Source organism: Apodemus sylvaticus, chromosome 14, assembly GCF_947179515.1.
Source record: "Apodemus sylvaticus chromosome 14, mApoSyl1.1, whole genome shotgun sequence".
In the NCBI taxonomy this organism is placed as follows: Eukaryota; Metazoa; Chordata; class Mammalia; order Rodentia; family Muridae; genus Apodemus; species Apodemus sylvaticus.
The window spans coordinates 31,340,992-31,368,960 of record NC_067485.1 but is presented as its reverse complement, the minus strand read 5'-3'; the positions used below and the strand labels follow the sequence as shown (position 1 = coordinate 31,368,960).

At 45.6% G+C, this 27,969-nt stretch overlaps 1 protein-coding gene across 3 annotated transcripts in view; it reads left to right on the top strand.

Annotated features, from left to right (window-relative positions):
- The window catches only part of Cdyl (chromodomain Y like), a 136,865-nt gene extending 110,498 nt beyond the window's left edge, over positions 1 to 26,367 (top strand). For all 3 annotated transcript variants that reach the window (XM_052156707.1, XM_052156708.1, XM_052156709.1), the window contains 5 exons: positions 10,330 to 10,592; positions 11,736 to 11,908; positions 16,839 to 17,049; positions 23,918 to 24,061; positions 24,832 to 26,367. In XM_052156707.1, the coding sequence (XP_052012667.1) occupies positions 10,330 to 10,592; positions 11,736 to 11,908; positions 16,839 to 17,049; positions 23,918 to 24,061; positions 24,832 to 24,990 (950 nt within the window). In that variant the 3' untranslated portion in view covers positions 24,991 to 26,367. The remainder of the gene's footprint in view (positions 1 to 10,329; positions 10,593 to 11,735; positions 11,909 to 16,838; positions 17,050 to 23,917; positions 24,062 to 24,831) is intronic.
- The last annotated feature ends 1,602 nt before the right edge of the window (positions 26,368 to 27,969 follow it).

Below are 27,969 nucleotides of genomic sequence, written 5' to 3'. Positions count from 1 at the left end.
AATTGGAGATACCACAGCTCTTTGGTCCCTAGGCCTGTGTGCTCTTGGGTTTTTAGTGTTTGCACTCACAGCTTTCCGCCCATCCGCTTTCGTCTCTGTCGTTCCTGAGTTACCTTGCAGTTTTAATGAGTTATCTGTGTGCTTTGTGACTAAGGTGGTGCCTGTAGACTCACCGCTGGTAGTGTCCTCTGTCCTTTAAAGAAGGAATCACAGTGCATCACAGTGTCCTCCACTGCTGCCGCTGTACCACAGCTGTATGGCACAAGGTGTCATGATCCCCCTCCCTGGCCTTAGGACAACCCCAGTTCTCAGCAGAAAGCTGGATCCATGTTTGTGCTTAGCTGGGGAAACTGAGTCATCACAAGTGTCTCATAGGTATGAAATAAACTGGACCTCCAGAACGCCTGTACTAGTCAACTAAGTTTAAGTTTAATAATGTTTAGATATTTGTTCTTAATTCATAGAAAAAGTTGTTGAAGGAGACATTGAGGAGGTGGCTAGACGAGGTCCCATAGTTAAGAGTGCTTATTGTTCTTGCAGAAGACCTGAGTTCAACTCGCAAACAAGGGAGCTCACAAACTGCCTGTAGCTCCAGGTAATCCAACAGTCCTCTGAATTCCTCAGGCAGAAGCACGTATATGAACGCACTATCACATAAACAGATAATAACAACTTAAGAAAGAAAGGTTTGAGCTTTAGTGGCCAAGGGGACTTAACAGTGTCATTGGGCAGTAGAATAAAAGTGGTCCAAAGAGTGACACTGCGTAAGGTAAGTCAAGCAGGTGAGAGCAAGGCAGACAGAGCAAAGGAAGGGGCTGGGGTGGTGTGGGGAAGGAGCAGGGCAGGGCAGGGCAGGCTCCACCCTCCGCGTCCATCCCTTCCTGCAGCCTGTAACCATGGTTATTGGTAGTCAGGACAGAGACCTACTATTCTGCCCAGCAAGTCACCCGCCTTCCAGGGAATCAGTGAGCCAGTGGGGAGAGAGGCAGGGAGGCTGTCTTAACCATGACCAAAGCAACTCTTACAAACAAGGCATCTAAATGGAGTCTTGCTTACAGTTTCAGAGCATTTTAGTCCATTAGAGTCATGCTGGGGAGCATGGCAGCAGGCAGAGAGACAGGCACTGGGCCTGCCCATCCCATGGTGACATACCTCCTCCAAGGCCGCACATAGACTGACAAGGCTGCACCTCCTAACCCTTCACAAACAGATCACCAGCTAAGGACTAAACATTTAAATGCATGAGCCCTGGGAGCCATCCTCGGTCAAACCACCCGGGAGCCGGTGGCAGTGGAGCTGTTCAGGAACCAGGCACAGAGGTTGGGTTGGTAAGCTTGAGACTCAAGTCTGTGGATCTGTCAGATGTGTCTGAGAGTCTGGTGAAACCTGGGGGAGGATACTGCCTAATGGTCCAGATGACTTGGGTGGGGCCTGCTAGGACAGAACTGAAGCTTTTTGTGAGATAAACTTACCATGCAGGTGCTGCTGCTACAGAAGCCGCATTCTCGGATACCCCAGCATGACCCGTTCGTTGTGAGGGCCATGCCACTATACGGGTATCCTGGGATCTCTAGTTCCTAACAGTCTTGACTGAAATAAATCCTAACTGGTGATCATGAAACTGCCAGAGCTTTAAAAGAACTGATACATGGTGCAGGAGGATGACCTCCAGGGAGAGAGTGCAGCATCGCTAACCTATTACATCAATAGCTCCAGGACCCTAGTCAGACTGCTTGTGTTAGCCACTACGGTGACAGCTAAAAGAACTCCAGCCGTGAAACCAGCTGTTACCAGCCAGAGCAGGAAGGGTATCAGTCTTGAGTATCTGGCCTGACAGCAGTATAGTGATGCTCACTGGTCAGTCAATCTGGCGGTCCTACTCTCTGTGCTCCTCCTGTGTTGGTCTGTTTCCAGAACCCTGAGTGCCTGATAATTATTTGGAATGCTTGGCTGGAGCAGAAGGGTCACCCACTCTTACTGCCAAGCTCTGGGACTAGGCAGTGACTGGGTGTGGAATTTGTGGCCTGCTTCCCAATCATAAGGTTTCTTGTAATGACAATCCTCCAAAAGTCTGAGCTTTGTGTGTTCCCAAGGAATTGAGTTCAGCTGGGTGCTGTTCATTCATGAACTTTCTCCAAACAGTCATACCAACTGTGCCATGCCTTGCTTGTGACTGAGGAACATTTATGACTGGGAAACTCAGACCCCTGTGGTTGGACCGTGTAATTGAAGGGACAGAGGGAAAGGGCCTTTTGTATTCTTTGTTTTATGAAATAGATACTAATGTTTCGAGGCTGCCTTTACTTATTATCATGTTCATATGGAAATACCTCCCTCTAGAAATTTAATTTTCAGATTGAATAAACTGAAAAAGATTGTAGGTTTGAATAGGATTGAGTTAGGTGTGAATAACAATTTCAGATGTAAACCCTGTGATCATGGGTTATTCTATAGTCACCAAAGGCCTTGCTCTCTAACTTAAGAGAAATCAGTGACTGGATAACTAAGATAGTTGAAATCAGTTTTACACTCTGATTGAGACCCATATTGCCTTGACAACATATTAAACTCAAATACAATTAATTGGAAAACCAATGAGTGTTTGCGGAATGGAAATACAGCAGTACTTCCTACAGTAGGGGTGCCCCTGGTTAATCAGGATTACATAGTATTAAGGAAATATGCAAAGTAGCAGAGTTATAAAAAGAAGTATCCTATGCCTGTCTTTGTCAATCAGAGTCCTCACTGTTAGCTTTTGTGTAATTATATTCTTAATAAAATAACATGGAATAGCACCATCTGTCCACATGCCACTTTTGACTTCTTAATTTTCTGTGACTGTGATAAAACACCAAACCAAAAGCAACATGGCAAGGAAAGGGTTTATTTCATCCCACAACTCTAAAGTAACACTATCACTGAGAGAAGTCAGGGAGGGAGCCTGGAGGCAGGGGCTGAAACAGAAGCCACAGAGGAGTACTGCTTACTGGCTTGCTCCCCATGACTTGCTCAGTTTGCCTTCTTATGCAACTGAGGACCACTCTCAATGAGCTGAGCCCTCCCATATAAATGATTAATCAAGACAGTGCCTCACAGACTTGCCTACAGGCCTCTGTTGGAGGTAGATTCTCAGTTAAGATTCCCTCTTCTCGGGTAAGTCTAGGTTTGTGCAAGTTGACATAAACCAACCACTCCATCGCCTTTGGTGAGATTTTAGAATACAGCCATATGATGTCATGTATGAGTGCATAATAACGTTTTCAATTTTAAAAGTAGAGCTATTTAAATACATTGTGTATGCAAAATACAAGACCTTAACGTCGTTTCCACAGAGACCTCTAAACGTGGAATTTCTGGGACAGAAGTTGATAGGCCATCTCACAGTACTGCTCAGAACTGTGCGGTTGGTGGACACGTGCTTTCATCGGCCCCGACATTATTGCTACATTTAAACCTTTGCTACCGGAAAGGTAGAAATGGTAGTTCGGTTTTCTGCCCACGTGATCACTTTCATACTTGGTATTTTTAGCCCTTGGTTTTGAGTTTGCAACACAACTCCTTTGTCTGTGATTGTGAGACTGTGTGGCTGTGTGACTGTGCATCTGTGTGGCTGTGTGTGCTCCGTTTTCATCTTCTCACCTAACATGTCACATGCAGGCTTCCGCGTCAGCACAGTAATAACATGCAGTCCTGAGTGTAGTGTCCCTGAGTCTTCTGTCCTTTAATGTTCTTTTCCACAGAAACCATGTTGCATTATTTTTCATTAAATACAGCTATTTTTAGGAAAACAATCAACTTCTTTTTTATTCACATTTATTGCATGGTTCAGAGCAATCTAACTGGTTTGTGTGTTTCCTAATCTAAACTGGTTCCATTGTCTTGCACCAGAACCCATGTACTGTTTTATGTAACTAGTAAGACACATTTAATTTCGATGAGAAATTAATTATAGTGTGTCTTCCTGTTAAGTCTTTACTAGAAATATTGATTAAAGTCTAATAGAACTTAAATTGGAAGATGTTTTCAAAGTATCTGGTATTCTCAAGAATCATGGTATTTTCTTTTTTTCTTTGTAATGTTCTTAGACAAAATTTTGATGGCATCTATTCATCCTGGCTGCTTGGCTTCCTAGACAGGGTCTCACTGCCTAGAACTCACAAAGACATGTCTACCTCTTTGACCCCGGAATACTGTATTTAAACGCATGTGCCTCCATCCTTGCCCTTATTGATGTGTATTTTCTGACTGTTAACTACAATATGAAATATGTTTTTGTTTTTCTTGCCCTTGCACAACTGTTAGTGAAACAGTATTGTAGCACCACAAGTGAGTGTCTCTCCCGCACGGCCGCGTGTTGAGGGCAGGGCTGGTGGGACCTTTTGGATTCAGGCCTGGCGGAAGCCCCCAGGTCATTGGTGTCATGCTTTCAAGAAGCGTGGAAATCTCACCTCTTGCGTTCTCTTTTTGCTTCCTGACTGTGAGGTGAGCTGCCTGCCTGCCCCGTGTGTCCTCACCCTGGCTGCCTCCCTGCCACAGCCCCCAGACACGGGACCAGTTGATCCTGGACTGCAACCTCCATAACCATGTGATAAAATCCACCTTTCTGTGAGAGCGAAGTGCAGGCCTAATGCATGCTAGGCCGGCCCTGTCCTGCCGGCCCAGCATCCGCTCTGTGAGGCTGTAGCCATAGAACACTGATTTAAACAGACAGGCTCGGAGGCAGCTGCTGCAGGAGTTGGCCTTTCTTGGTTACGTTCTGTCTCATTTCTGCCGAGGGATTGATTCATCTTGAGAAATAGTTTTCCCAAACAGTGCACCTTTTGAAGATATTTCCAGTATATTCTATATGATTTTTATTCATTTTTGTTGTTGACATGAAAGTAAGGGAGAGGTAGAACTTTTTCTTGTGATGAGTCCAAGTGGTTACTATTTTCTGCTTTAGTTAAAGGCATTTTTCTCTTCCCTGGAATTCTGAAGGTAAGTAGAGAGTTCAGTCTGTGGTGTCTCACACCCCCAGGTTCTCAGAATCTTGATTTTCCCGTGTCCATGTGTGTACACGGATGCGCATGGATCCCAACTGATCTTTGTTAAATGTCCCGGGTCTGTAGGCTTCTGACTTTCATGACATGAAAAACGTCAAGTTCCTCTTCCCACGGTATCATGTACTGCCATCTATCCTGAGCCTCAGAGGCGTGACTTGGATTTTTTTTTTTTTTTTTTTTTTTTGGTTTTTGAACAAATTTTCTAGTCTTAGAACTCACTCTTGAAAATACAAGCATTTCCTCTTTTAGATCCTCCTCTCTTAGATCTACCTCTCTTAGAAATAGGCATAATAAGAAACATTTTCGACAACTCCATTGTCCTGGTCTGGGTTCTGTGGTGATGAATACCATGACCAGAAGCATCTTGGAGAAGAAAGGCTTTGTTTGGCTCTCTGGCTCGGAAAGCCAGGGCCAGCATTCATGGCCGGAGTGTGGAGGGGCAGGAGCTGAAGCAGAGACCACAGAGGAATGATACTACCTGGCTTCTTCCTCCTGGTTTGCTGACCGCCTTTCTTCCACAGGCCGGTGTCGGCAATGCCTCAAGTGAGGTCCCTCTTCCCAGGTGTGTCATGTTGACAGCCAGAGCCAACCATGACACATCTAGGATTTAGAAACAAAAGCCTTTTAACTTGTTTCTGTGTGTAGTTGGACTGTCCTAGCTCCTGCAGGACTGTGCTAAGTAAGACTTCCTGCCCCCTTCCCCAGGGGAGGGGGCACAGTTAAGTGGTAGACTGAGTACTGTCTGCCTGGAATGCTTGGCTAGCAAGTCCGGGGCTATCAGTTTAGCATGTCTGAACCCCCCCCCCCCCTTATATTAGGTCTTTGTTCTAGTCTCAGTCCTTACATATGGAAGATTTAACTTAGAAATGTCTTTCTGTTAATCTCATCACTTCATATTTTGGGTCTTTTCCTATTCGGGGATGGAATCTTGGACATCAGTCTTTCTGCTACTCTGTCAGCCTGGGTTGCTTACTGGAGATTGTGGTTTTTACAATTTAGGGTGTTGGATTTTGTTATATAGATATTTTGAGCCAGGTAATGGTAGCAAATGCCTTTAGTTCCAGCACTCAGGAGGCAGAGGCAGGCAGATGGACCTCCGAGTTAGAGGCCAGCCTGGTCTATAGAGTGAGTTCCAGGACAGTCAGAGCTACCTACACAGAGAAACCTTTGTCTGAGAAAATTAAAAAACCAACCAAAAACATTTTTTTTAATTACATGATATGCGTGCATATGTATTTGTGAATGCAGGTGCCAGGGAAAACCAGAGGCATCGGGTTACCTATAGCAGGAGTTCCAGGCTGGGAACCAGACTCATCCTCTGCAAGAACAGTGTGTTCTCCTAACTAGTGAACCGCCTCTCCAGGCCCACTGCATACTTTTAAGAAGTGTTAGCTTCGTTCTGGCTTGCTGTAAGCTTTGTGCAGTTCCACCCGTCCTCTATCTTAGATTGGCGAAGCTTTGCTGCTGACGTTGGACTGTGCCCTGCTCTTCATGTGCCTCTACTGGGCTTCCTTACTCCCGGCCCCACCCTGTATTATAGACTGTGACGATTACTCCATTAGGGTCTCTGGAAATCGATCTATCCTCAAAAGTTGTTTCCTACCAGACTTAATTTAATCCTTCTCTATGTATATGCAGACTAATATTGGTTCTAGACTCAGTGGAATCTTGGAGAAGTTCTGGAGCTTTCTTCCTATATGCTGCCCATCTGCCTATTGCCCAGAGTCTGGAGACAGATACTTGCATATTGTAATTAGTTGCTAATTGCAGTAGTTCCTTTTGTATACCTGCAATCTAGTTGCTTTTGTATAGCTGTGGTCTGGTTGCTTTTGTATACCTGTAGTCTCGGTTGCTTTCGTATAGCTGTAGTCTGGTAGTAAGGAAGGAGTGTGGGTTTGGCTCACAGTTTCAGGGACTTCAGTCGTCACAATAGAAAGCCATGGTGGAAACAGCTCTGTTCAGGGTGGCAGAAGAAGCCTACTTATATCTTGGCAAAGCAAAAGGCTGAGAGAACTGTCCAGAACCCAAGGGCTGGTATAACCTAAGAAGGTCTGTGCAGGTGCCCCCTTCCCCATCCTGTTGCATGGCCTCTCCTAAAGACTGCAGTCTCCCAATAGTCAAAAATATGTCTGGTGGAGAATGTCTCCTAATAGTCAAAAATATGTCTAGTTCAGACCACCACAAAAGAAAACCAGGTGTTCAAAAAGAAATATGTATGTCTCCATAACAGATTTTATGCTATTGAATCATGGGATGACAGTGACGGTTAGGGGTGTCAGCCCTTAATTCTCAGAGGCAACTTTGGCCTCCCCTGTTTCCCTAAATGCCTCTTAGTCCCTAGATGATCTGTTTATGGTGTGGAGGATAGTTCTTCCTATGTCCAGTCATTAGCAGTTGACTGTAGTCGTGTGTTCACAGTGAACAAAGAACACTAGCAAGAGGCTTCCATGTTGGCTAAGGAAGCTTATTGGGGTTATTTCAGGGGCAGCTGTATCACCCCAAGGTGTCAGCTTAGTAATAAAAATTCCAGATCTCTGCATCTATTCATGAGCTAAAGTGGGCTGGAAAAGAGGGTCTAGAAATGCCCTGTTGTTACTTAGTAATAAAAGGAGCATAGAAACCACCACCACCCCAAAGAATTGCAGTTACATCCAGGACAAAGGACTCTAGCAGAGGAATAGTATGTTCAGAGGTAAAGTGGGACACACCTGGATGGGTACAAGAAGAGCACGTGGCTTGACTGTCCAGTGAGAGCAGAGACACACAAATGCTTCCCTCGCCTGTTTAATGGCAGTCAGGATGGGCACAGACTTACTTACCTTGGGGTTGGTGATGTCAAAACTCACTCTTATATGAGCACTTCCTATCAAAATAATGCATAGCTATGTGCCTCATGTTATTCATAGATGGATAACAGGGTCCCCAGAATCTGGAATCAGCAGGGCCCTGAGGCACAGTGAGCCAATGTTGGTTGGTTGGTTGGTTGGTTGGTTGGCAGGCTGGTTGGTTGGCAGGCTGGTTGGTTGGCAGGCTGGTTGGTTAGCTAGGTTAGGTTAGGTTAGTCTGGATTTGCCTGCCTGGGACTGATACAGGCCACGGTTGAATTAACGCATTGAACAGTAGTGCGTTTTCCTGTGGGAATTGGGGAAATCAGTTCTCATGTAGCTCACAGCGATTCCTATGAACAAATACTGTCCAGAAAGTGAATGCCAAAGCAAACATGACAGTGTGTGTAGGCCCTACACGTGTAGTTTTCCCTCGCCTGTTCTTTAATGGGGGAAAGGAGAAACACTCGTTTCTTTCCATATAAAGAATCTGGAAGGACACCTTAGAAACCCTGGCCTGGAGCTCAGCAGTGGATAAGAGGCTTTTTAGCATATATCTTCCTATAGCTTTGGAACAGGGGATCGGAGATTGACACGGGGTCTTACCCTGTAACCTCAGATATATGGTGTGCCTGTCTCTGCCTCCTGGGTGCCAGGGTGGCCAGTATATGCCACGACATTCAGCTTATTTTTAGATTTTTAAAATTTTTTATGTGTATGGATGTTTTGCTAGCACTTATATCTGTGTACTGTTAGGGTTCTGTCTAAGCTCCACCCCACGGTTACCTGGCAACAGCCAGGTAGGCCTGGCCTACTATAAAGGGGGCTGCTCAGCCCCCCTCCCCCCTCTCTCTGTCTCTCTCTCTGTGTCTGTCTCTCTCTCTCTCTCTCTCTCTCTCTCTCTCTCTCTCTCTCTCTCAGCTTCTCTTGACCTCTTTGGCTCTCCTCCCCTCCCCTTCTCTCTACATGGTCATGACCGGCCTCTGCTTCTCTCCCCCTTTCTCTGCCTTTCTCTCCCTCTACTACCCTCTTAACTCCCCTCCCATGCCCTGAATAAACTCTATTCTATACTATACTGTTGTGTGTCTGGTCCCTCAGGGGGAAAAGGGATGCCTTGGCATGGGCCCGCTGAGGCACCCCCTTCCCCCACACTGCCACAGAGCATATTCTCTTAGCCTCTCTTTCTCTTTTTATGATCACAACATGGGCCACGTGCATACAACGAATGCCCAGAGTCTGAAGAGTATAGGACCCTTTGACATTGTAATCACAATGGTTGTTAGCAGCGCCGTGGGTGCCGGGAACTGAACTCACTAAGAGCAACAAGTGTTCTTAACCACTAAGTCATCTCTTCAGCCTCAGATTTTAGACTGTTGAGTCATATGCATTTATAACCTGTTTAGAGCTGCCAAAAGATTAAGTGAGAGTGGTTTTTAATGCAAAGATTGAAGCAGGTGATGTTTCCTCCTGCTGTAACGGTCAAGGTAAAGTCTACTTTATTATAATAACAAATGTTGAGGGTCGGTCAGTAGATTAATAGTAGAGCGTGTATTGTGCATGTATCCAGCGTGCATGAGGCCCTGGGTTTTATCTCTGGCACTGAAAAGAAAAGTTGAAGAACCATGTGCCAAGATTGGTTGAAACAGCATCCATGCTGCTACTGAGGAGCAGTGGTGCATGATGGGACATTGCCAGGGAAGTGAAAGCCATCTTCAAATCCTCCCCAGCCTGTGCTAATTTAAACAGCTTGAAAGGTAAATGACACCAGCACACATGCCTTTAATTCTAGCACTTGGGGAGCAGAGGCAGGAGAACTCTATGGGTTCAAAGCCTACACAAAGAGTTCCTGGGCAGCCAGAACCACATAGTGAGAACTTGTCTCAGAAAAACACAAAACAAAAAAGAATGACTTGGTAAAATGGAATGGGGTCCAGTAGACAGACGTAGTAGGCATCTTCTGGGACAGCATGAGGAAGAAGTCCTACTGTTTGTGATATCCACAAGGAACACTGGCCACTTCTCCATAGGCCTGCTAAAACACGTGGCTTCATCTCTGTGTCTCTCTTGGTCCCTCTTAGATTTAGAACAAGAAACGTTGATTGACAAGATAGGAGATGGCCGATGGCCTTAGCTCTTCTGGTCTTTGTCAGTCAGCCTTGTTTCCTTTTCAATTTCTCAGAGCATAGACCCGGGCTCTCGGTCCCATTCTTTCCAAGGCTCAGGTTTAGACATTTTCTATACAACTTTTGGTTGTGTGCATGTCCAACATTTTTCTTTTTGAATGTCAGATAAGCAAAACAGTGGTTTCTTTAAAAGTGAACATGAACAAGGCTCTACCTGGTGGTATTCTCTAATAGCTAAGTCCTGGGTTTGCGATGGGCCTCTGTCTAATCCAGAGGCCACACTGGGGACTGATGGATGGTAGGACATCACAGACCACTGTGATTTCAAACTCTTGGCAGGTACATCTCCATTCATGGATGCGCTAACAGGAACAGCCAACGGAACAGTCACCATACAGACATCTGTAACGGGAGTCACAGCCGGGAAAAGGAAATTTATTGACGACAGAAGAGACCAACCTTTTGACAAGCGGTTGCGTTTCAGTGTGAGGCAGACAGAGAGTGCCTACAGATACAGAGATATTGTCGTCAGGAAGCAAGATGGCTTCACCCACATCTTGTTATCCACAAAATCATCAGAGAATAACTCACTAAACCCAGAGGTGAGAGACATGCCCCAGGTTGTGGCTTCACGATTCTCCATGCCCTGCTGGCCTGGCCTGCTTTGCTGAATGGCACTTTTTGTGGTCTTTCTAAGCCTTCTGGGGAGATGACAGCTGCTTCTCATCACACTTGTGGCCATAGTGACACGTCACAGGAGGAGGATGCTGAGGAGGCACTCCGTTCTCCTGTTGTGGGGACCGTAGCTGCATCCTTCCTTCCTGTCTTTGCCCCCTCCCCCCTCAACCCTCCTCCCAAGTCATCTGTAGAGCATAGGGCAGCAACCTGTGGCCTCCGTAAAGTCACGTGGAAATGTGTGTGCACGGACTCTGCTTTAGCTAAAGTTTCATCAGAATCTTGATGGGTTCTTTATTTAGACCAGGTAGAAGTACCCTGGGTCTTAGTCCCTTTAGAGGCTCTGACCATCATCCCTCTGTGCAGGTGCCATCAGCATTGTAGCAGACACGTCCTTGTCAGTCAGTACTTACTAATAATAAGTAAGGGAGCTTTCAGTGGCCATGGGTAATGTATTCACAGAGTTTGCAAGCCAATTCTGAGAAGGCTCTAGAATCCCGTGTCTGAATATCATTATACCTCAGTTCTTCTGGTTGATTGTTGGCCACTGCGCACATCTTAGGCAAATGGGGATCTGGCTGGAATGGCAAAAGGCTGGTCCTTGGTCTACTTTTAGACTGCAGAGTACCTTTGATGCTTCTCAGAGGTCATTTCAAGTGCACCCCTACTCGGTACACTTACCTAGCAAATGATTTAGACTTCTGTCCCTGTGGTGTTAGGTTGCTAAGAAAACAGCCAAAAACCCTAGAACTGAACTCATTTCTTGAAGCTGGCTGAATGTGCCACCTGCTGTCTGAATTAGAAATCCCAGAAGCAGCCATGTGCCTTGTCTTGGTCTGCTGAGAGCCGCGGTGGGTGTAGAACAGCCAGATGATGTAGATTCACATGCCTTTGCACCAATTATAATTCATCACGGTAGCCTCGATCCATAAGCCCTGGTTAGAGAACATAAAAAGTATGCAGTGTTTACAGTCATGGTGGGTGGAGATCAGACTGGAGATGCATTTAGGGCTTCGTAGGATTCTGTGCCCGAAGTGCTCTTGACCACTTGCACCTGTGGTGACTTCCAGGTGATGAAAGAAGTTCAGAGTGCCCTGAGCACAGCTGCAGCCGACGACAGCAAGCTGGTGCTGCTCAGCGCCGTGGGCAGCGTCTTCTGTTGTGGTCTGGACTTTATTTATTTTATTCGGCGCCTCACAGATGACCGAAAGAGAGAAAGCACTAAAATGGCAGACGCTATCAGGTACGTACAGGTGGGGGCTTCCGGCGGAACGCTGGGGTGCTGTAGGGTACCAGCCTCTGAAAGAACAGGCCCGTGCAAGCCTCCTGAAAGGCACTGGCACGTGATTAATTAATAAGTAATAATATATGCCTTGCACCTATCACAGAATTCAGGGCTGGCTCGAGCTTGGACATTTGGGGACCATCGTGATGGTTCAGCCTGTGTATTTGTGCTGTGGATTGTCTCCAGGCAACAACACAACAATTGCAGTCCTCTTAAATTGTCCAGGCTTTGTGACCATCCCCTAAGATCACACAATGGGTGTGGTGCTTGATTTTTTGTTGTTGTTGTTGTTGTTAGTGTAAATAATGCTCATTGTTGTTTGTTTGTCCCAACCTCCTTGCAACCACAGAGAAGTAAAAGATGCAGTTCAAAGCTCCATTTCTTTATACTTTGCCAGCAAATAGACTATTTGTTTTCATGTGTTCTCAGCTTTTTCTAAGTATATTTTTAATTTTTTAAATGATGATAAAAATCTGTATCTTGAGACGTGTACCTTATCAAGTGGCTAAATCGTTTGAGTTGTCCCTTGCATTCCTGTGGTGAGAACATTGAAAACCTTTCTTTTTCTTTTCTTTTAAGACAAGGCCTTGCTGCATAGACAATCAGACCTTGAAATTATGATCCTCCTGCCTCAGCCTTCCATGCCACTACCATGCCCAGCTTGAAATCACTTTAACAACTTTCAAGTCTACAGCATGTTTTTTAGTTATAATCAACATGCCGTTCTCAACCTACGTGTTTTCAAATACATACATACATACAAATAATAGAACTTAGTATTGGCAGCTTGCTTTTTCCCTGTAATATTAACAACTTGGAGACACACCCATTCCCTTCTCATTGGTTTCTTCAGAAGCCTTCCCTAGAACTTCCAAATCCCACCGCAAGCAAAGCACCTCTCCTTTACTGTGCTAATTACTGTCACTCGTTAAAAGTGTCTTAAACCTTCAGAGGTGAATTTTAGTTAAAGTGAATAAAGCCTATCGCTAGCCAGGAGGGTCTTTATTTCCCGCCCACCTCTCTAGAAGGACGTTATCGTCATGTAACCCCCTGTACCCTTTTGTGTTTACCTAATTTGTAGCAGTTTGGAAATGCAAAGACTTGCAGGCGTGCAAGAGCAGTGAAGCAGGTTGGGTCTTCTCCCAAACTTGTGCACTGGGCTGAGATTCCAAGAGTTGGCGGGCTTAGCATTGCTGCTGCGGCACTGGGCTTTCTGGTCCCCTGTAAGCCATCTGGAGACACACCAGAAGGGGGCGGGCTTTTGTTTGCTTTTCTGTATTGGTGGGTCTGAGGTGTGACACCATTTCTTTGACAGATCACCCAAATTGTTCTTATGGATACTGCCTATAGGCCCTGTAACCCAAGATCTTGGAATTATGAAGCATTGTCTTGGCCTTATACAACATATTTAATCATTTTCAAAATTAATAGACACTGATTTAGGAGGTTGCCCACCATCTGTTCCAAGCTTATCTAACCCATGGGCTACATACACACAGCCAAGGATAGCTGCTAAACACAGAATTATAAGCTTACTTAAAACTTTTTTTAATAACGTAATTGCATAGTTATCAGGCACAAAACATGCACATGACAGTATCATGTCACAAGGCCGAAAGATTGACAGTGACTGCTATCTCTGAGTGTAATCATACCTTGATTGCTTTTTTCCTCAGAATTTTGAGATCATATAATCTTACTAAATATTATTCCTAATTGTTATTTCTGATCTCCTAAATAACTTGAGGTATATGATATAGTAGTAGATGGCACAGTCTTCTTTGTTTTGGAAATTAAATTGCTTATTCAACTTGCCTAAGTCCTAGACAGATCAGTACCTGAGAAACAACTGTACAGCAGCCTGACGCCGGTTGGGCCAGTGCAGTTCTGCTCCGAGACAACTGGAGCTGTTCCTCACGCTCCGGCCTCCGTTTGTCATCGATGGGCATCGACTTGAGAGTCATTGTTATACAAATCATCCTCCACTTTTTGGCAACTTTTGGTTGTTTTTCCATATGCTCAAACTGGATCCACAAAAGATGTGTGTTATGGTAACCCTGGCCTGATTTTAAAAACAAAAACAAACAAACAAACAAAAAAAAAAACAGGGATTGTCAGGCAGTGTCTCAACGTTTGGATTCTTTTTCAAGGTTCATTTGCCTGAGCTCCACTTGTGAATCTTCCTGAGGTTCACCCCTCCTCCCTACCTACCTACCTCCCACCAGTGATAAGTTACTCTGGATAGCAGCTGAGATTAGTGGTATTGGAATTGGGAAAACAGAAAAGAAAAAAATCAAGACATTTCAAATAATCTCATTTCTTGAATTGTCAGGTAATTTGAAAGGTTTATTTTCCTCATTTGGGTTCCCAGCCCCACCCCCCCATGTCCACCATAGGACTGGATTGGTCTTCTAACGAACAGCCAAATCCTACTTCAGCAAAACTTACCTGTCTTTAAGCAAATGCATTCTTGTTGATAGGAGTTTTTCTTGATATGCTTTGGCAGGTCAGGTAATAAGTCGTGCCAGGTCCCTTCAGTCTTTCTCTTGCTCATCTGTGTTTGTTCCTATGATATCCCATGTCTCAGATCCCGTAACACTACGAGGCAAAGGGGCTCTTCATTGTCATGAATTCCTAAAAGTGAGCAAGAGGAAGACCGAGTCAGACCCTGGCCTGAGAACCATGCTACAGATTTGTTATGACAAAACACCTAGGCACGAGGGCCGGGAGTCCACTGACCAACCACGCTCGGCTTCTGAGGTCTGGGACCAGCACAGGAGCTGCCTGAGTTGAGGGGGCCACTCACTCTCTTCCCAGCAGGCACCTCTGCTGCCTCCCAGCATGGCCTCCTCCACTTGGCCCTGTTTAACCCAGCAAAGAAGGCAGCAAACTGGCTGGTAACACTTTCAGGGTCTCGTTACTGACTCCCCAGACAGTCCCCCAGCTTTGCTTATATCCAGCTCCTTCCCGACACTGGCCCTTCAGTGCTCCAGCCTAAGGCTCAAGGACAGTCACTACTTTCCCCTCAGGGAGCATTGTGTCTCAACTCCATGCTCATAAGACTAAGCCGGCATGACTGGGAGGTTCCTACTAGACGGGATGCTGTGCAGGTTTTGGGATTTTCTGTGTGGCCCTTGTCTTTATCTGTTATTAAGTTCACACAGCAGAGTGGTCAATTCCTACTGAAAAGGAGATCTTTGCTCCAGACTGGAATTATGACCCCTTCCAGAAAGTCATCAGTTCATCTGAAGTTATTCCAAGCGACAATAAAGCAACAAAAAGCTTTTGGGTTTTTTGTTTTGTTTTGTTTTTTGTTTTTTTTCAAACATGTAAATGGGTATACCAGTATTAACACAAGTTGTAAATCCTTTTGTTATTTCTCTGTAGAATTACTTTAGCATTATGATTGCTCTTTGCACATTAGTTTATCATCCCATTGTGGTTTCTAGATCTCAACACTTCAGTAGTCACGCTGGGCACCTGGAGCACACATTTCAGAAATACCTGCTCCAAGTCATAGAGGCCACCATTTTAGCAGTCACCATTCCAAAAGCTGCCAGGACCAACATTGTACATGTAGTCCAACCGATCCTTAATCCTCAGAAGTCAATAAAGACTCTGCTTGCTTCAAAAGCCTGCTCAGAAGGTTGTCTGGCTCTCTTCAGATAGCAAACCCTGTGTGACCTTTCAAATAGTGCCTCAGGCTTCCTTGTGTAAACCTTAGTGCCACTCATTCATTTGAAGGCATTAAGTCTTGTCTAATCGGAAATCTCACGAACTTTGGATGTCTTCTACTTAGGCTGGGGTCAGCCTGGCAATAAGCTGCTAAAATCTTCAGGCCTTGCCTGGTCACCTCACTAGGGACAACCTAAACTGGTGTCATGATTTTCAGGGAAGGTAGCTCATCACTTCAGTGTTTTACATTGGTGAGTTGTGGGAAGCAGCTCGCTGGCTCTCTGTAGTGCTAAGAGCAGGCCCAGGTTTATAATCGAGTCCTGACCAGCTAGCTCTAGGTCCTTCCTGTCATGGCTCGTTCTGCCTGGGCAGGACTCCGGGCATTATTTTTCTTCTTTTCCCTTTAACTCTACTACATTAAATCATAGCAAGGAGCCATCTCTGAACACACAGCCAGCTCCCAGATGTGGAGAGAGGGATCCCCAATGTGGTGTGACACCACCCATTCACATCCAGAAAGTGATTTGCTTTTCTAGCCTTAACTGGAAGCAGGCCCCCAGATAGCCTGGTTAACTGGGTTTGCACAGCCCCTGTGGGGGCCTTGCTGTCTTTTGCACTCCTGCTGTAGTGGGATCCCGCAGCACTTGGTAGAGTCCACCTGCAATCTAGAGTCTCAAACCAGCCCATCTCTATCTTCTGGAAGCCATTCAATGTAGTACAAGATAGATTCAGGTTGTCTCCATGTCGCTGCTATCACTAGTCTCGTACCTACACTAGATCTGACCCCAAGTGTTCCTGACACCTAACCCACTGTTGTTTACTCAACATCAGACATTCTTGGTGTGTCTCAAACCAAAGCTGGATAAGATCACTCCTTGGTTGGTTATGAGCCCTGAAACGTGAGTGGACTCCTGGAACGTCCAGGGCTGAGGAGTAAGATGCACTGGCCAGAACGCCCGAGCACCAGCTCCAGGCACTAAACTTGTGGCAACACCTTTCCGTGTGTGGTGGCCAGGCGGTCTTGAAACTTTACATACACCATACAACAGATAACCCCATGGCCAACAGCTTCAGAGAGCACCTTATATAAATCTCATCTCTTAATGAATTCCATAGAGTTTACATCTTGGTTAATTGAATTCCATGATAGACTTTTTTCATCTGCTCAAATGTGCAATATTTTCAGTAATTCCCCATTTATTTTTTATTTTAGAAACTTCGTGAATACTTTCATTCAGTTTAAGAAGCCTATTATTGTAGCTGTTAATGGCCCAGCCATTGGACTAGGAGCATCCATATTGCCTCTTTGTGATGTGGTTTGGGCTAACGAAAAGGCTTGGTTTCAAACTCCCTATACCACCTTCGGACAGAGTCCAGATGGCTGCTCTACCGTTATGTTTCCCAAGATTATGGGAGGAGCATCTGTGAGTACCATTTAAAACAAAATCATTCTAGAAGGCATCCTGAGGAGGTCTAGCGTGGTCGTTGTCGTACTCGGTGTGTGTAGCATGCCACTCTCTGGGGGCTTCCAGACCAGCTACACAGACAGTTTGGTTTGGTTCCTGGAATGCTATGAACTGTGTACAATTGTGCACCATTCCCTAGGAGCTTACGGCTCTGCACAGTTAACATGGTATCCACTATCCATCAAAAATACTTTACTTACAAGGGGCAGCGTGCATAGGAAAAGCAAAAGTTTACCCACTTTTATGGTTTTGGTTTTTTTTAAGCTGTTGAAACAAATTCATCTGTATTGGTTCATGCTTACATTGTAGCTTGTGTTTTGACAAGCGACTGTAGATTTGAACTAAGGAAAAACTGTGTGATGGATGAGTTCTCCCAAAGCAGAACTCAGGTGACTTTGGCAGGACAAGTCTCAGACAATGAGCTGTTGACACAGCCACACTGGATAGAAGGAGAAGTCGGGCTGGAGTGCAGCCGTGGCCACACACATACACAAACACATGAGACTCTGAAGCATGCCCTGCCCTGTGGACCTGCACGACTGCACCATGGTCGTCATCACTGTGGAGGCTTCACAGGAAGACAGTTGCCCATTAACACAGGGACAGAGCTAATGCTTCCCCTGAGGAGCTGACAGCCATCTGCCAACAGCACCATGCCCAAACTGGGCACCAGACTTTTCTTGGAAAGAACCACAACCACTTGTCTCTGCCCACCATAGTCCCTTCCCTTGCTTCTGAGCCTCACCTCTTGCACAACTGAGGTAAAGATGTCTCATTAATCCCCAAGAGCCCCTCCCTGGGACAGACTCTGAAGAGGAGATTAGATAATAAGAGGTTTCAATTAAAACCACCTAAGAATTACAAAGAAGGGCAGAGATGCCTGCTTCCTCTTGTTGGTTGTGGTGGAAAGTCCAGCAGGTACTCCCTCACAGTGGTCAACCTGTAAATAGGGCACCTGACCTCAGAACACTTGAGAAGGTGCAGAGACAGCTGTAGCCTCCATGCAGTGGAGCCTCTGACAAAGCATCTCTCGGTCCAACAAGAAAGCCCCAGGCAGACCCACAAGGTGCTTGCTGAGCAGTGTTCCTCAGAAGCAGCAGGGCATAAATGATGACAGGGCCCTGAGTGGGCTCGTGGGTGACAGAAAGAACGTCAGCTTGGAAGCTGGCAAGATCAGTACCATTTCTAGTCTAGTGAATAAGGGGGCAACCGCAGGTCATTTTCTGCAGTTGGTATCACTATAAAATGCAACCTGCCAAGAATGCCACCTAGGAAAATGTAGGATAACTTCTGAGTTTTCCTTAAGTCTAAACTTATTTTAAGTATTTAATGGAATGTTAAATGAAAGCTCGTAGGAGAGACCAGTCTCCACAGCCCCCCGGTCTCAGTGCCATGCAGGTCGCCCCCACAGCTCCCCTTTTGTTAGCCTAGGTGTTCACTCTGCCGGGACATTTTTTCCCAAGGGCTTCAGCCCCAATCACTGCCCTACCTAGAACATAATGGCCACCATTGGTCAAGGCGAACCAGTGACCCTTCTGCTTCACCGAAGTGCTGTTGAAGATATGTTGTACCGTCAGTGAGAAAGTTGTTTTCTACTCATTATACCTCAAACACATACACAGGCCACACAGCCCTATGGTTCTGTCATCCCTGTGTATCCTCTGCTATGAAGGGTGTCAGGGCCAGTGCAGTGCCCTGATGCTCCACACTGCCAAGCCTGATGACCTATGGGCTGGGACAGGCTGAAGGTGACCACCAGGAGCTAGTGTCCTTTGGAGTGATTCCATGCAAGTATCTCCATTGGGAGGACAGCAGTAGCAGTCACGTGACGTCTTTGAGTCCCTGCCGAGATGCTCTGCGTCCTATGACTGGAGTGCCAGGACAACCATGGACAGCAACCACGACTAGCCAGTGTTAGTAGCCCCTTCAGTGCCCCTTCAGTATGGACCTGATATAGCAGATTGCATTCTTTCCCTCCCATTCCCCCTCCTCTCCTCTATACACACCTCTACCCTACGTACCATTGTCCCCAACCTTCAGGTCCCTGGCCACTCGTCAAGGCCATATCTGGTACAGGGCCATATTATCCTAACCTAGACTTGTTTGTCTGTGTCGTTTAGATGACAGTACATGCCTGGCATTTGCTGTCATTTTGTAGATGCATCCTTTGCTGCTAAGAATGGCCCAGTCTTACTCCAAAATACCAGGACTGAAGTGTAACCATCCTGGCATTCACCACAACCTACATGACATCTTTTCTCTTGTCACCAATAGCAGTCTTGGTCTGCCACCTTAGAGGTATCCCAGGATACCTCTAAGATTGCAAGGGCAATCTGTTCCCTGGGGAACTTGCCAGGGGTTCACTTTGTGTCCTGGGAGAACTCCCAAATTAGTTATGCTCTAAGTCTTCTGGCAGCCCCACAGGTCCCTAGTTAATTTACGGGTTGCTGGGATAAAATAACTGACAGAAACATTTTATAGAAGGAATTACTTGACTCATAGTCAGACAGTTGTGGCAGCAGGAACTGGAGGCAGCTAGCCCCATTGTGTCTGCTATCAGGGTAGAAAGAAATGAGACTGCTGCTTTGAGTCCTTTCTAGGACCCCAGTGTATGGAAGGATGCAGCCCACATCTAAGGTGGGTGTGTGGCCTTGATGACTTACACAGAGCTTTGTTTTGTGGTGATTCTAAATCCCATTGAAAATAGGCATTGGCTATGTATCTTAAGGCCACTCCTTGTCAACTTGACAAGCAAACATTAATTTTAAGCTATAATTTTTAAGCTGCAACCTTCGAGTCCATGGCTTATGGCGGTCTCATAATGCAAGATGCATTCAGTCCAACTGTAGCTCTTCATGGTATTTTAATAGCTCCAGCACTTTAAAGATCCATGTCTAATCTGAAATTGAAGGTAATCCCTTATACTATAAAAGGAAAGCATAGTTCTAACATGTATAGCATATAATAATAGTACATGACAAGTACATTCCAACAGGGAAGGATGGAGGCACACGACTGAACCGAAGTCACTAGATCAAACACCAAATCCTCTAGCTGTCCCGCATCTGTCATGTGGCACTGATAATAGAATTGTCTGGGTTCTGAAGGATTGGGATTACCAGACTCCCCACCCCCCAAACTCTGCTGCTTACAGCACACATAGTCTCTTGTTCCTGCCATCCCCTGCATCCCAGAATCATTACAACTGAGACTTCATATTCAGGTTCGTGTAGCAGCCTTTCAGGGGTTCAGATCCTGCCGAACACTGCCTGTCTCTGACACCATAGAACAGACTCAATGGCCCTATCAATTATGTATCTTCACACCTGCAGAGTCAGGTACTATACAGATGATGCTACCAAGTTCCCCTACCAGCCCTTAGTGGGTAAAGACGGGTCCCTGTGAACCAAAGCTCTAGCGGCATCTGTGGTTTGGCTGTTTAGCACCCATAAAAAGCACGTTACGTTTCTAGGTGCTATCAGCATTCTCAGTTCTGGCTCTCTTCTCAAATGAAGTTTGAGTGTTCCAAGCGAGATCTTCCCTTCAGGACACCATTCCTGATGTCTCGGTGCAGGGCGCCCCGTTTTTCTGTAAGGACTCTAATTTCCTTAACACTTGCATCTCCCTTATCTGTTAACGTTGAACTCACTCAGCTTGGTGACCTCCTTCATTAACCTTCATTGTTTTAGTGGTGTTTCTGCCCCACAACTTGCTCACTCTGGACCTGGATAAGAGCAGTGAACAGAAGCAACGCCACCCATCAGCATGCTGTCTGTCTTGGTGTTTATTACCTCCAGCAGACAGATGAGTCTATTCTGTATTGAGCTTCAGTCAAGTCATAGGTGTGCGTAGAGCGAGTCCACAGTAGCCACAATGTCACAGGAATGGCCTTTCACCGGGTTCCCTGGAGATGTCGGGAGCCAGGGCTCCGCTGTCCCACTTCTCAGCACTCTGGTCTTCCAAACTCTACCAGAATAACTAACTAAGCCCTTCTTAGAGCATTCTAGGGATTTCCCAGCCCAAAGTCTAACCACGTGATCAGCGTTATCACAGTAACAGGACTGCTCCTGATCCCAAGGGTTAATTTCCTGTGTGAGTTACTTTATGTATCACAGGAACAAAATTTCTGAACAAACAACTTAAATGGGTTGTTTCAGGCTACCGTTGGGGGTGGTCCATTGTGGCGGCCGGAGCTTAAGGTACCAGTCACATTGAGGAGAGAGAGATGGATGTTCTGTTTCTTGGTTTTATTCACTGCAAGATCCCATCCCAGAGAGAAATGTCACCCACATCTAAAGTGGATCTTCTGACTTTACTGACATAAACTAGGAAGTCCCTCATAAGACATTTGTTTCCATGGTGACTTTAAATTCCATGAAGATTAATAATCGCAGGCCATTCGTTACCAATAGAATCAATTTTAGGTTCATTGTGAGCTGTTTTTAAAATAGATTATTTGCCAACAGTTATTGCTAATTCTGGCAATAAGGAATCCTGTCACCTCTACTTTGAAAGTCTAGCAGTGTATCCTCCCTGTGTAGACAAATGCTTTGTGTAGACAGATGATGGGTAAAGGTGCACATGAAGAGCCCACCTGAAGGGAGTATTGAACAATCTTAGACAGGCAGCTGCACTTTAGAGCCCTCCAGCCAAATGCTGTAGTGTGGGATCTCAAGAATTCCCTAGCACTGGGCCGCTGAGATGGCTCAGCAGGTACAGCGGGTATGCCTGAGAACTATCCTTGGATGGACATAGTGGAAGCAAAAGACCAACTCTGCTCTCAAGAAATACATTGCAGCATGCATGCTCACGTGTCGTGTGTGTGTGTGTGTGTGTGTGTGTGTGTGTACGTGCGCACACGCGCAGGAAGGTTTGCCAAGCCAAGAACTGGTTGGATTTGGATTGCAGGTTATTGTGATTTGGTTCTTCAAGCCTTTGTCTTAAACTGTCTCACTGCCTGTTTAAATAGAATGCATTAGCAGTCTTGAATCAGCCCTGTCTCTTACACTATTGGATAAAATTTAAAATTCCTTTCATTGTCCTGCACATCCCAACCATGTGAAATGTGCAGGGAAAACAGCTATAAAAAACTATCTAATAACAAATGGGTGTGGAGCCAGGCAGGCCAGGACACAGGAGATGAGATGCCAGGACAAAGTGTGGGCCAGGGCAGAGACAGTTGTAACTGGCCAGAAGGAAAAGAGTGGTTGACACAGGAAGAACGCCTTGCTGGAGCTGGGAGCTGCCATCCAGAAGGCAGGAAGTGGGGTGTGTTAGGAGGCAGGAGCAGGAGGGCCGTGAGTTCAGGGCTGGTCTGCTCTGTCTCAGAAGTGGGGAAGAAGGAATGACTGGGGACAGATGGAGACCACAGGAGAGCCCAGGAAGAAATGCTCAGACAGCCTTGTGGGCCTGGCAAGCTCATCAGTATCTGCTGTCCTGAGGACTCGCTTAACTATCCTCAGTTAAGTAAGTGGTGGTGTCATCGCTAAAGAAACGCAATCTAGGAAAGACCATCCCAGGTACTCTGGAACTCCTCTTCCACTGGGATGGGGCAGGGGTCTCCTCTCAGCCTTTCTCATCTCCCTGGGATATATCTGTGGAGAAACTATCTTAACCACCAAAATAAGGCCACATCAGGGTTTTATATGTGTTTATAGATATCTCTTCACTGAAAGGCTGTCCATTCAGAGAACGTCCCAGGTTTCAGAGCTTGTACAAGACTGAGCTCAAACTGCCTGTTACTCTTAGATGATATACTCAAAACTTTGCAAAGTCTTCTTGTCTGCACCCATGTGTGCATGTGCACACACACACACACACACACACACCCTGTTCACAGTGTCTACCTTGGTAGAAGGGCAGCGAGCCAGCTGCCACACTTGATCTTCAGTGTGATCCAATGATTGTATTTTTTCACTGGAGGGTCTCTTCACGTTTTTGCCTCTTAAAAAGGGGGTCATCTGTTGTGTGTTTACCTAAGCTGAGAAGCTTACGATCGGGTCATCAGGACCATTGGGGTCTCAGCAAGATTTATCTGTGCAAGGCAAATCATAGTCAGGCCATAGTTACATCAGCACAGTCTGTTGGGCAAATCCTGTCTAGCTTAGCCTGCCTCAGCTGCCATTAGTGACATGACACCTGTACACCTTACCCCTGCCTTGAGCTTGGTCTCGAATCCAGTATATACGTCTGTTGTTCTTAAAAGCAAAGTTACATTAGTTTTATTCAGTAACTGAGATCCCCTTAAAATGGACAGCAGTAACTGCAGCACACTCAGTTCCTCCCGGGTAACCACTACCTCTGACAAGTGTGGCTTCTACGGTGTGACCCCTTCAGCGGGGACATCTTTAGAACATTTGTGGAAAATACAATCTTTAGAACAATTGTGGAGTTTTATGTTGGGTTCAGTTCTTTTAGAACACAAATTATCTACTCTTGTTAATGGCTCAGATCCTGGTTATGTTTTAAATGAGTTCACTTGTGTGGGAAGAAGAAACTTGTGTGAAGGGAAGTTACACCAGCAACCTCAAACTTAACCACAAAACGGCCTCAGATTAGGATTCCGTCCAAGAACGTGTGAATCTGAATCACATCATGAAGCCAATGTTTTCCTTCTTTTTTTGAAACTGGCCCATGGTGTGACTCTTTCCATCCACCCACTTGGTCATGGTTTGTCCATGGTCTGACCACTAGAGGATACGAGGGAGATTCTGACAACTTCAGAACTCCATCCTCAGCTTGTGTCTCTGAGGGTTGAATTTCCAAGACATTGGCTCCACCCACCCCCCCTGGTAGCTCACAGCCTGTCACTTCTTTTTCCTTTTAGGCAAATGAAATGCTGCTCAGTGGGCGGAAGTTGACGGCTCAGGAGGCGTGTGGCAAGGGCCTGGTCTCCCAGGTGTTTTGGCCAGGAACCTTCACGCAGGAAGTTATGGTTCGAATCAAGGAGCTGGCCTCATGTAACCCAGTTGTACGTCACACTGTCTTGCTTTGTTTTTTATTTTTTTTTATTTTTGTTTTGTTTTTTAAATAATGAGCAGGTGGAGGCCCAGGTTGTCAGTTGTGTGGAGTGTTTTACTGATCCAATCAACTCTCACGTAAACTTGTGTAGATATACAAGCAGCCATTACAGTTACAATTAAGTTGTGGTTTGTTTAGAAAGTTACATCCGAAAGCACTCTGGGGATTTTCACTGAGCCTCCCCCTGCTGTGGAGTGGATATCCACTTTCGGTTCCATGCTGTCCCACAGCACTCGTGGTGTGTCGGGGCTGGTCCAGTGAGGAGTATGGGTCTGTGTAACAAACCTTCTCAAACAAAGAGCTTGAGCTGCCTCAAGTTTCAGTATCCAGTGTTGGATATCCTGATATCCTGCCCTCCACGGAGCAGAGTCCACAAGTGCTGAAATCCCTCACACAGCATAGCCTGCTGCAGTCTGCAGTCCCTCTGCATGCCCTTCAGGTCCCCTCGGTAGCTGACTTCTGGTGGCTAGTGCAGTGCGGTGCTGTGAAGAAAGGCTGTGCTGGATTAAAGTCAAGTCTGTGTATTTAGCATGAACTTTGGTTTCCAGTCCAGCATTGTTGAGTCCCAGGGATGTGGAACTCAGATACGCAGGGCTAACTGCTAAATGGTGATAGAACTGGCAGGTAATAAATAGTTCTGTGTTTGCTCTCATGCATGTGAGAGAAGCGTTAGTGCCTATACCTGACTGACCCCTTACTGATGGTTCCTCATTGCTGCAGGTCCTGGAGGAATCCAAAGCCCTGGTGCGCTGCAATATGAAGATGGAGCTGGAGCAGGCCAATGAGAGAGAGTGTGAAGTGCTGAAGAAGATCTGGGGCTCCGCCCAGGGCATGGACTCCATGTTAAAGTACTTACAGAGGAAAATCGATGAGTTTTGATTGGCAGGCTGAGCAGGACATCAGTGACTCCCACTCGCTACGGTCATCCTTAACGGTAGCTTGTGCGTGGAGGCAGAACTGGAAACACCCACGCTATTTATTGCCGAGGAGTTTTTAAGTACTGTAACTTTAAAATAACTACAAAGCTTCTTTGTCTACGCGTCTTTATTTTATACTCATGTATACACAAGTATAAAAATGTAATTGAGTACCAGGCTGCTCTTGGAAGCTCTCATTTTCTTGGAAGCTAGTTGTGGATTTTTTGTTTTTAAAAGGAATTATGTTTTCATTTTGGGTGACAGAAGAGTTTGGAATAATGTTTGTTTTACTCTTTTTTTTTCTTTCTTTTTTTTTCTTAAATCTAGATCACAGACCCTAAAGAATACTAGCCAGCCTTGCCCCCTCCCTCGACTGAAACATGTGGAAACATGTTCCTGCCTCTAGGGGGGAGGGGAGGTGCAAATACCTCTGCTGAAAACAGCTCTGATCAAAATTAAGACCAACCTTGTAGGAAAAGCATCACTGACGGAAATCCCACAGGGACGTGGGTCTGTGCTCAGATGCCCACCGACTCTACCTTTCTTAATCAATGTCCCAATCTTACCAGCCACCACGAAGAACCCAGTGTCTCTGGAGGAAAGTGGGTGATCTGTGTGTGAGTCATTCTATAGCCCGAGTGTCACTTGCTAAGTTCTGAATTATCATTAGTGGGTTTAAATAGTTTTTCTGACCCTTTTGAAAAAATAACTACACAAGTACTCTCGTGGCTGGGTGAGAAATACTACTTTGCATCGTTTTGTTTGTCTTATCTGCAGATATGATCGATGTATCACACCAAAAGTATTTTTTATGTTTATAAAGTGTAATTTTTAGGCTCACTTAGAATATATTTTATTTAATTTAAAATTCTCTTGGCACACTATTAAATACATAAACTCCTTTCAAAACCGAAAAGAACTACCTTATATTTGACATTATCCAGTCCCTGCTTTTATGTCTGCCATATAGTGCACACAGTTCCGTGTTCACGAGTGCCCCGTGGTGTGGGGGACTAACTACAGACGCCTATTACTACTAAGGCTTCTAGGCTTGCAATCATATTGAATGTATGAAGACTGAAATAAAAATCAAAACCTTATTTTTGTACAGTTTTGAAGTTTATACTCAGAACTGACGCCTCTCCGGCCACGTGGAGCGCTGTGCAGTGTGTAAATCTGTCTTTACCTTGGATGGATTGGTACAGTATTTTTGCATCTGTGGGACCTACTCTTTTGTTCAGTAGTTTGAACTATATATAAACTGTACACTCTGTAAAGTTTTTATAGAATAAATATTCAGCTGTGAAAACTGGTTAAATAAAACTAATATTTCTTAACACATTGGGAGTGTTTCTCCGTGTCCTTCCCGTGCCGGGTCTCCTGTGGAAGTGTGTTCTCTGGGGTTTTGTTAGAGCCACAGCTCACAGCCCACTCTCCACTACTTCACACATGCGTGTGGATGGATGGCCTTCTCCAAAGGAAGGAAGACATGGTTCATCGAATTGGCAACTCAAAATAGTGATTCTTTAAAGGGCCCGGGACCCGACTGGCTAAGTCTGACACTGCCCCTCCTGAATCCTGCTCCGTGAGCCCGCCTCTCACTGTGTTCTCTCATAACCAACTTGGTGTCAATCACCGGAAGCTTGTGAGAAGGCCCCTAATTTGTGCCTTAACAACTGTGTGGGAAGGTATTCCTGAGTAGACTTTTGAGATAATGGCATCTCAGGGGGGAGTCCAGAAAGAGGAAGGGAAAGACCTGGGGGAGTTGAACACTCCCATCCCGGGGTGCTAGCCAGGACTTAAAAGAACAAACAAACACTTGCCTTCCAAGTCATTCATCCTAAGAAAATGGGGTCGGGAGCATTAGGCAGCGATGCTCAGCTGTGATGACCATGCCCCGGGATCCTGCTTGCCGACCTCACTACTTCTTACCTGAGGATGTCCAGTCAGGATGAAAATAGTTCTGCTCAGTCAAACTATATGTTTGAATCAGACCTTATCTTTGAATTGTCTTTGTGGCTTTAAAAACAAAAAAAAAAAAAAATGGACTCCCTGCCTACCACAAGGCTCCCTGACCAGGTGTCTAGGAACCTTGGTACAGTCAGTCAACTTGTCTGTTCTCCAACATAGGAAAGATAGCTCCTCTTAGCATCCTTTGAGCATACAACTCCGTGGGTAGAATGCACAGGCTGAGTGGATAGAGGCCTGGTTGGGCTCAAAATCTTAAACTTAGGCGTTGAGCTTAATTAGAAAATTAGTCTGTCAACAAGCTGTTTCTGCATCGTTAGGCGATTGTACCAGTCAAGCATTTAAAAATGACCCTCACTAAGTTACTTAGCCAACTGTACCCCAGGAGGCCCATCCTTTCCCTGTCCCTCCAGACAGTGTTTCTGAAACAGGTGACTGCTTTGGTGAAAGGGGCACTGGGTGTTTTTAATATGGGCTTAGAATTTCACTTCTTGACCACCCCGTGATTCTAGAGCTCACTGTCTTAAGTTCAGACATGGAAGTCCCCTGGGCTGCACCCCTCTCTCCCAAGTCCCCTGGGCTGCACCCCTCTCTCCCAAGTCCCATGGGCTGCACCCCTCTCTCCCAAGTCCCATGGGCTGACTTGGCAGTATCTAAAGCAGAAACCAACAATTAGCTTGAGCAGTAAGGGGTCATTCCATGTGCAGAAAGAAGTGCAGAAAGAACACACCAAGCCCTGCCTCTTCTCTGGCGTATGATTGACTACAAGAAACTTACTTCCCAAATAAATTGCTATAGTATTTTGATGTTCGCAAGCCATTTGATCAATTGTTATCACACGCTTAATTCATTGTTATCACACGTATCTGTTGGGATATCTGATCCCTTCATATTTCAGGAAGCATGAGTCAGATTCTCAAAAAGGAACTTGCTTGAATGATGCCACCCTGAAAACTTGGTCCCATGTTAAGGT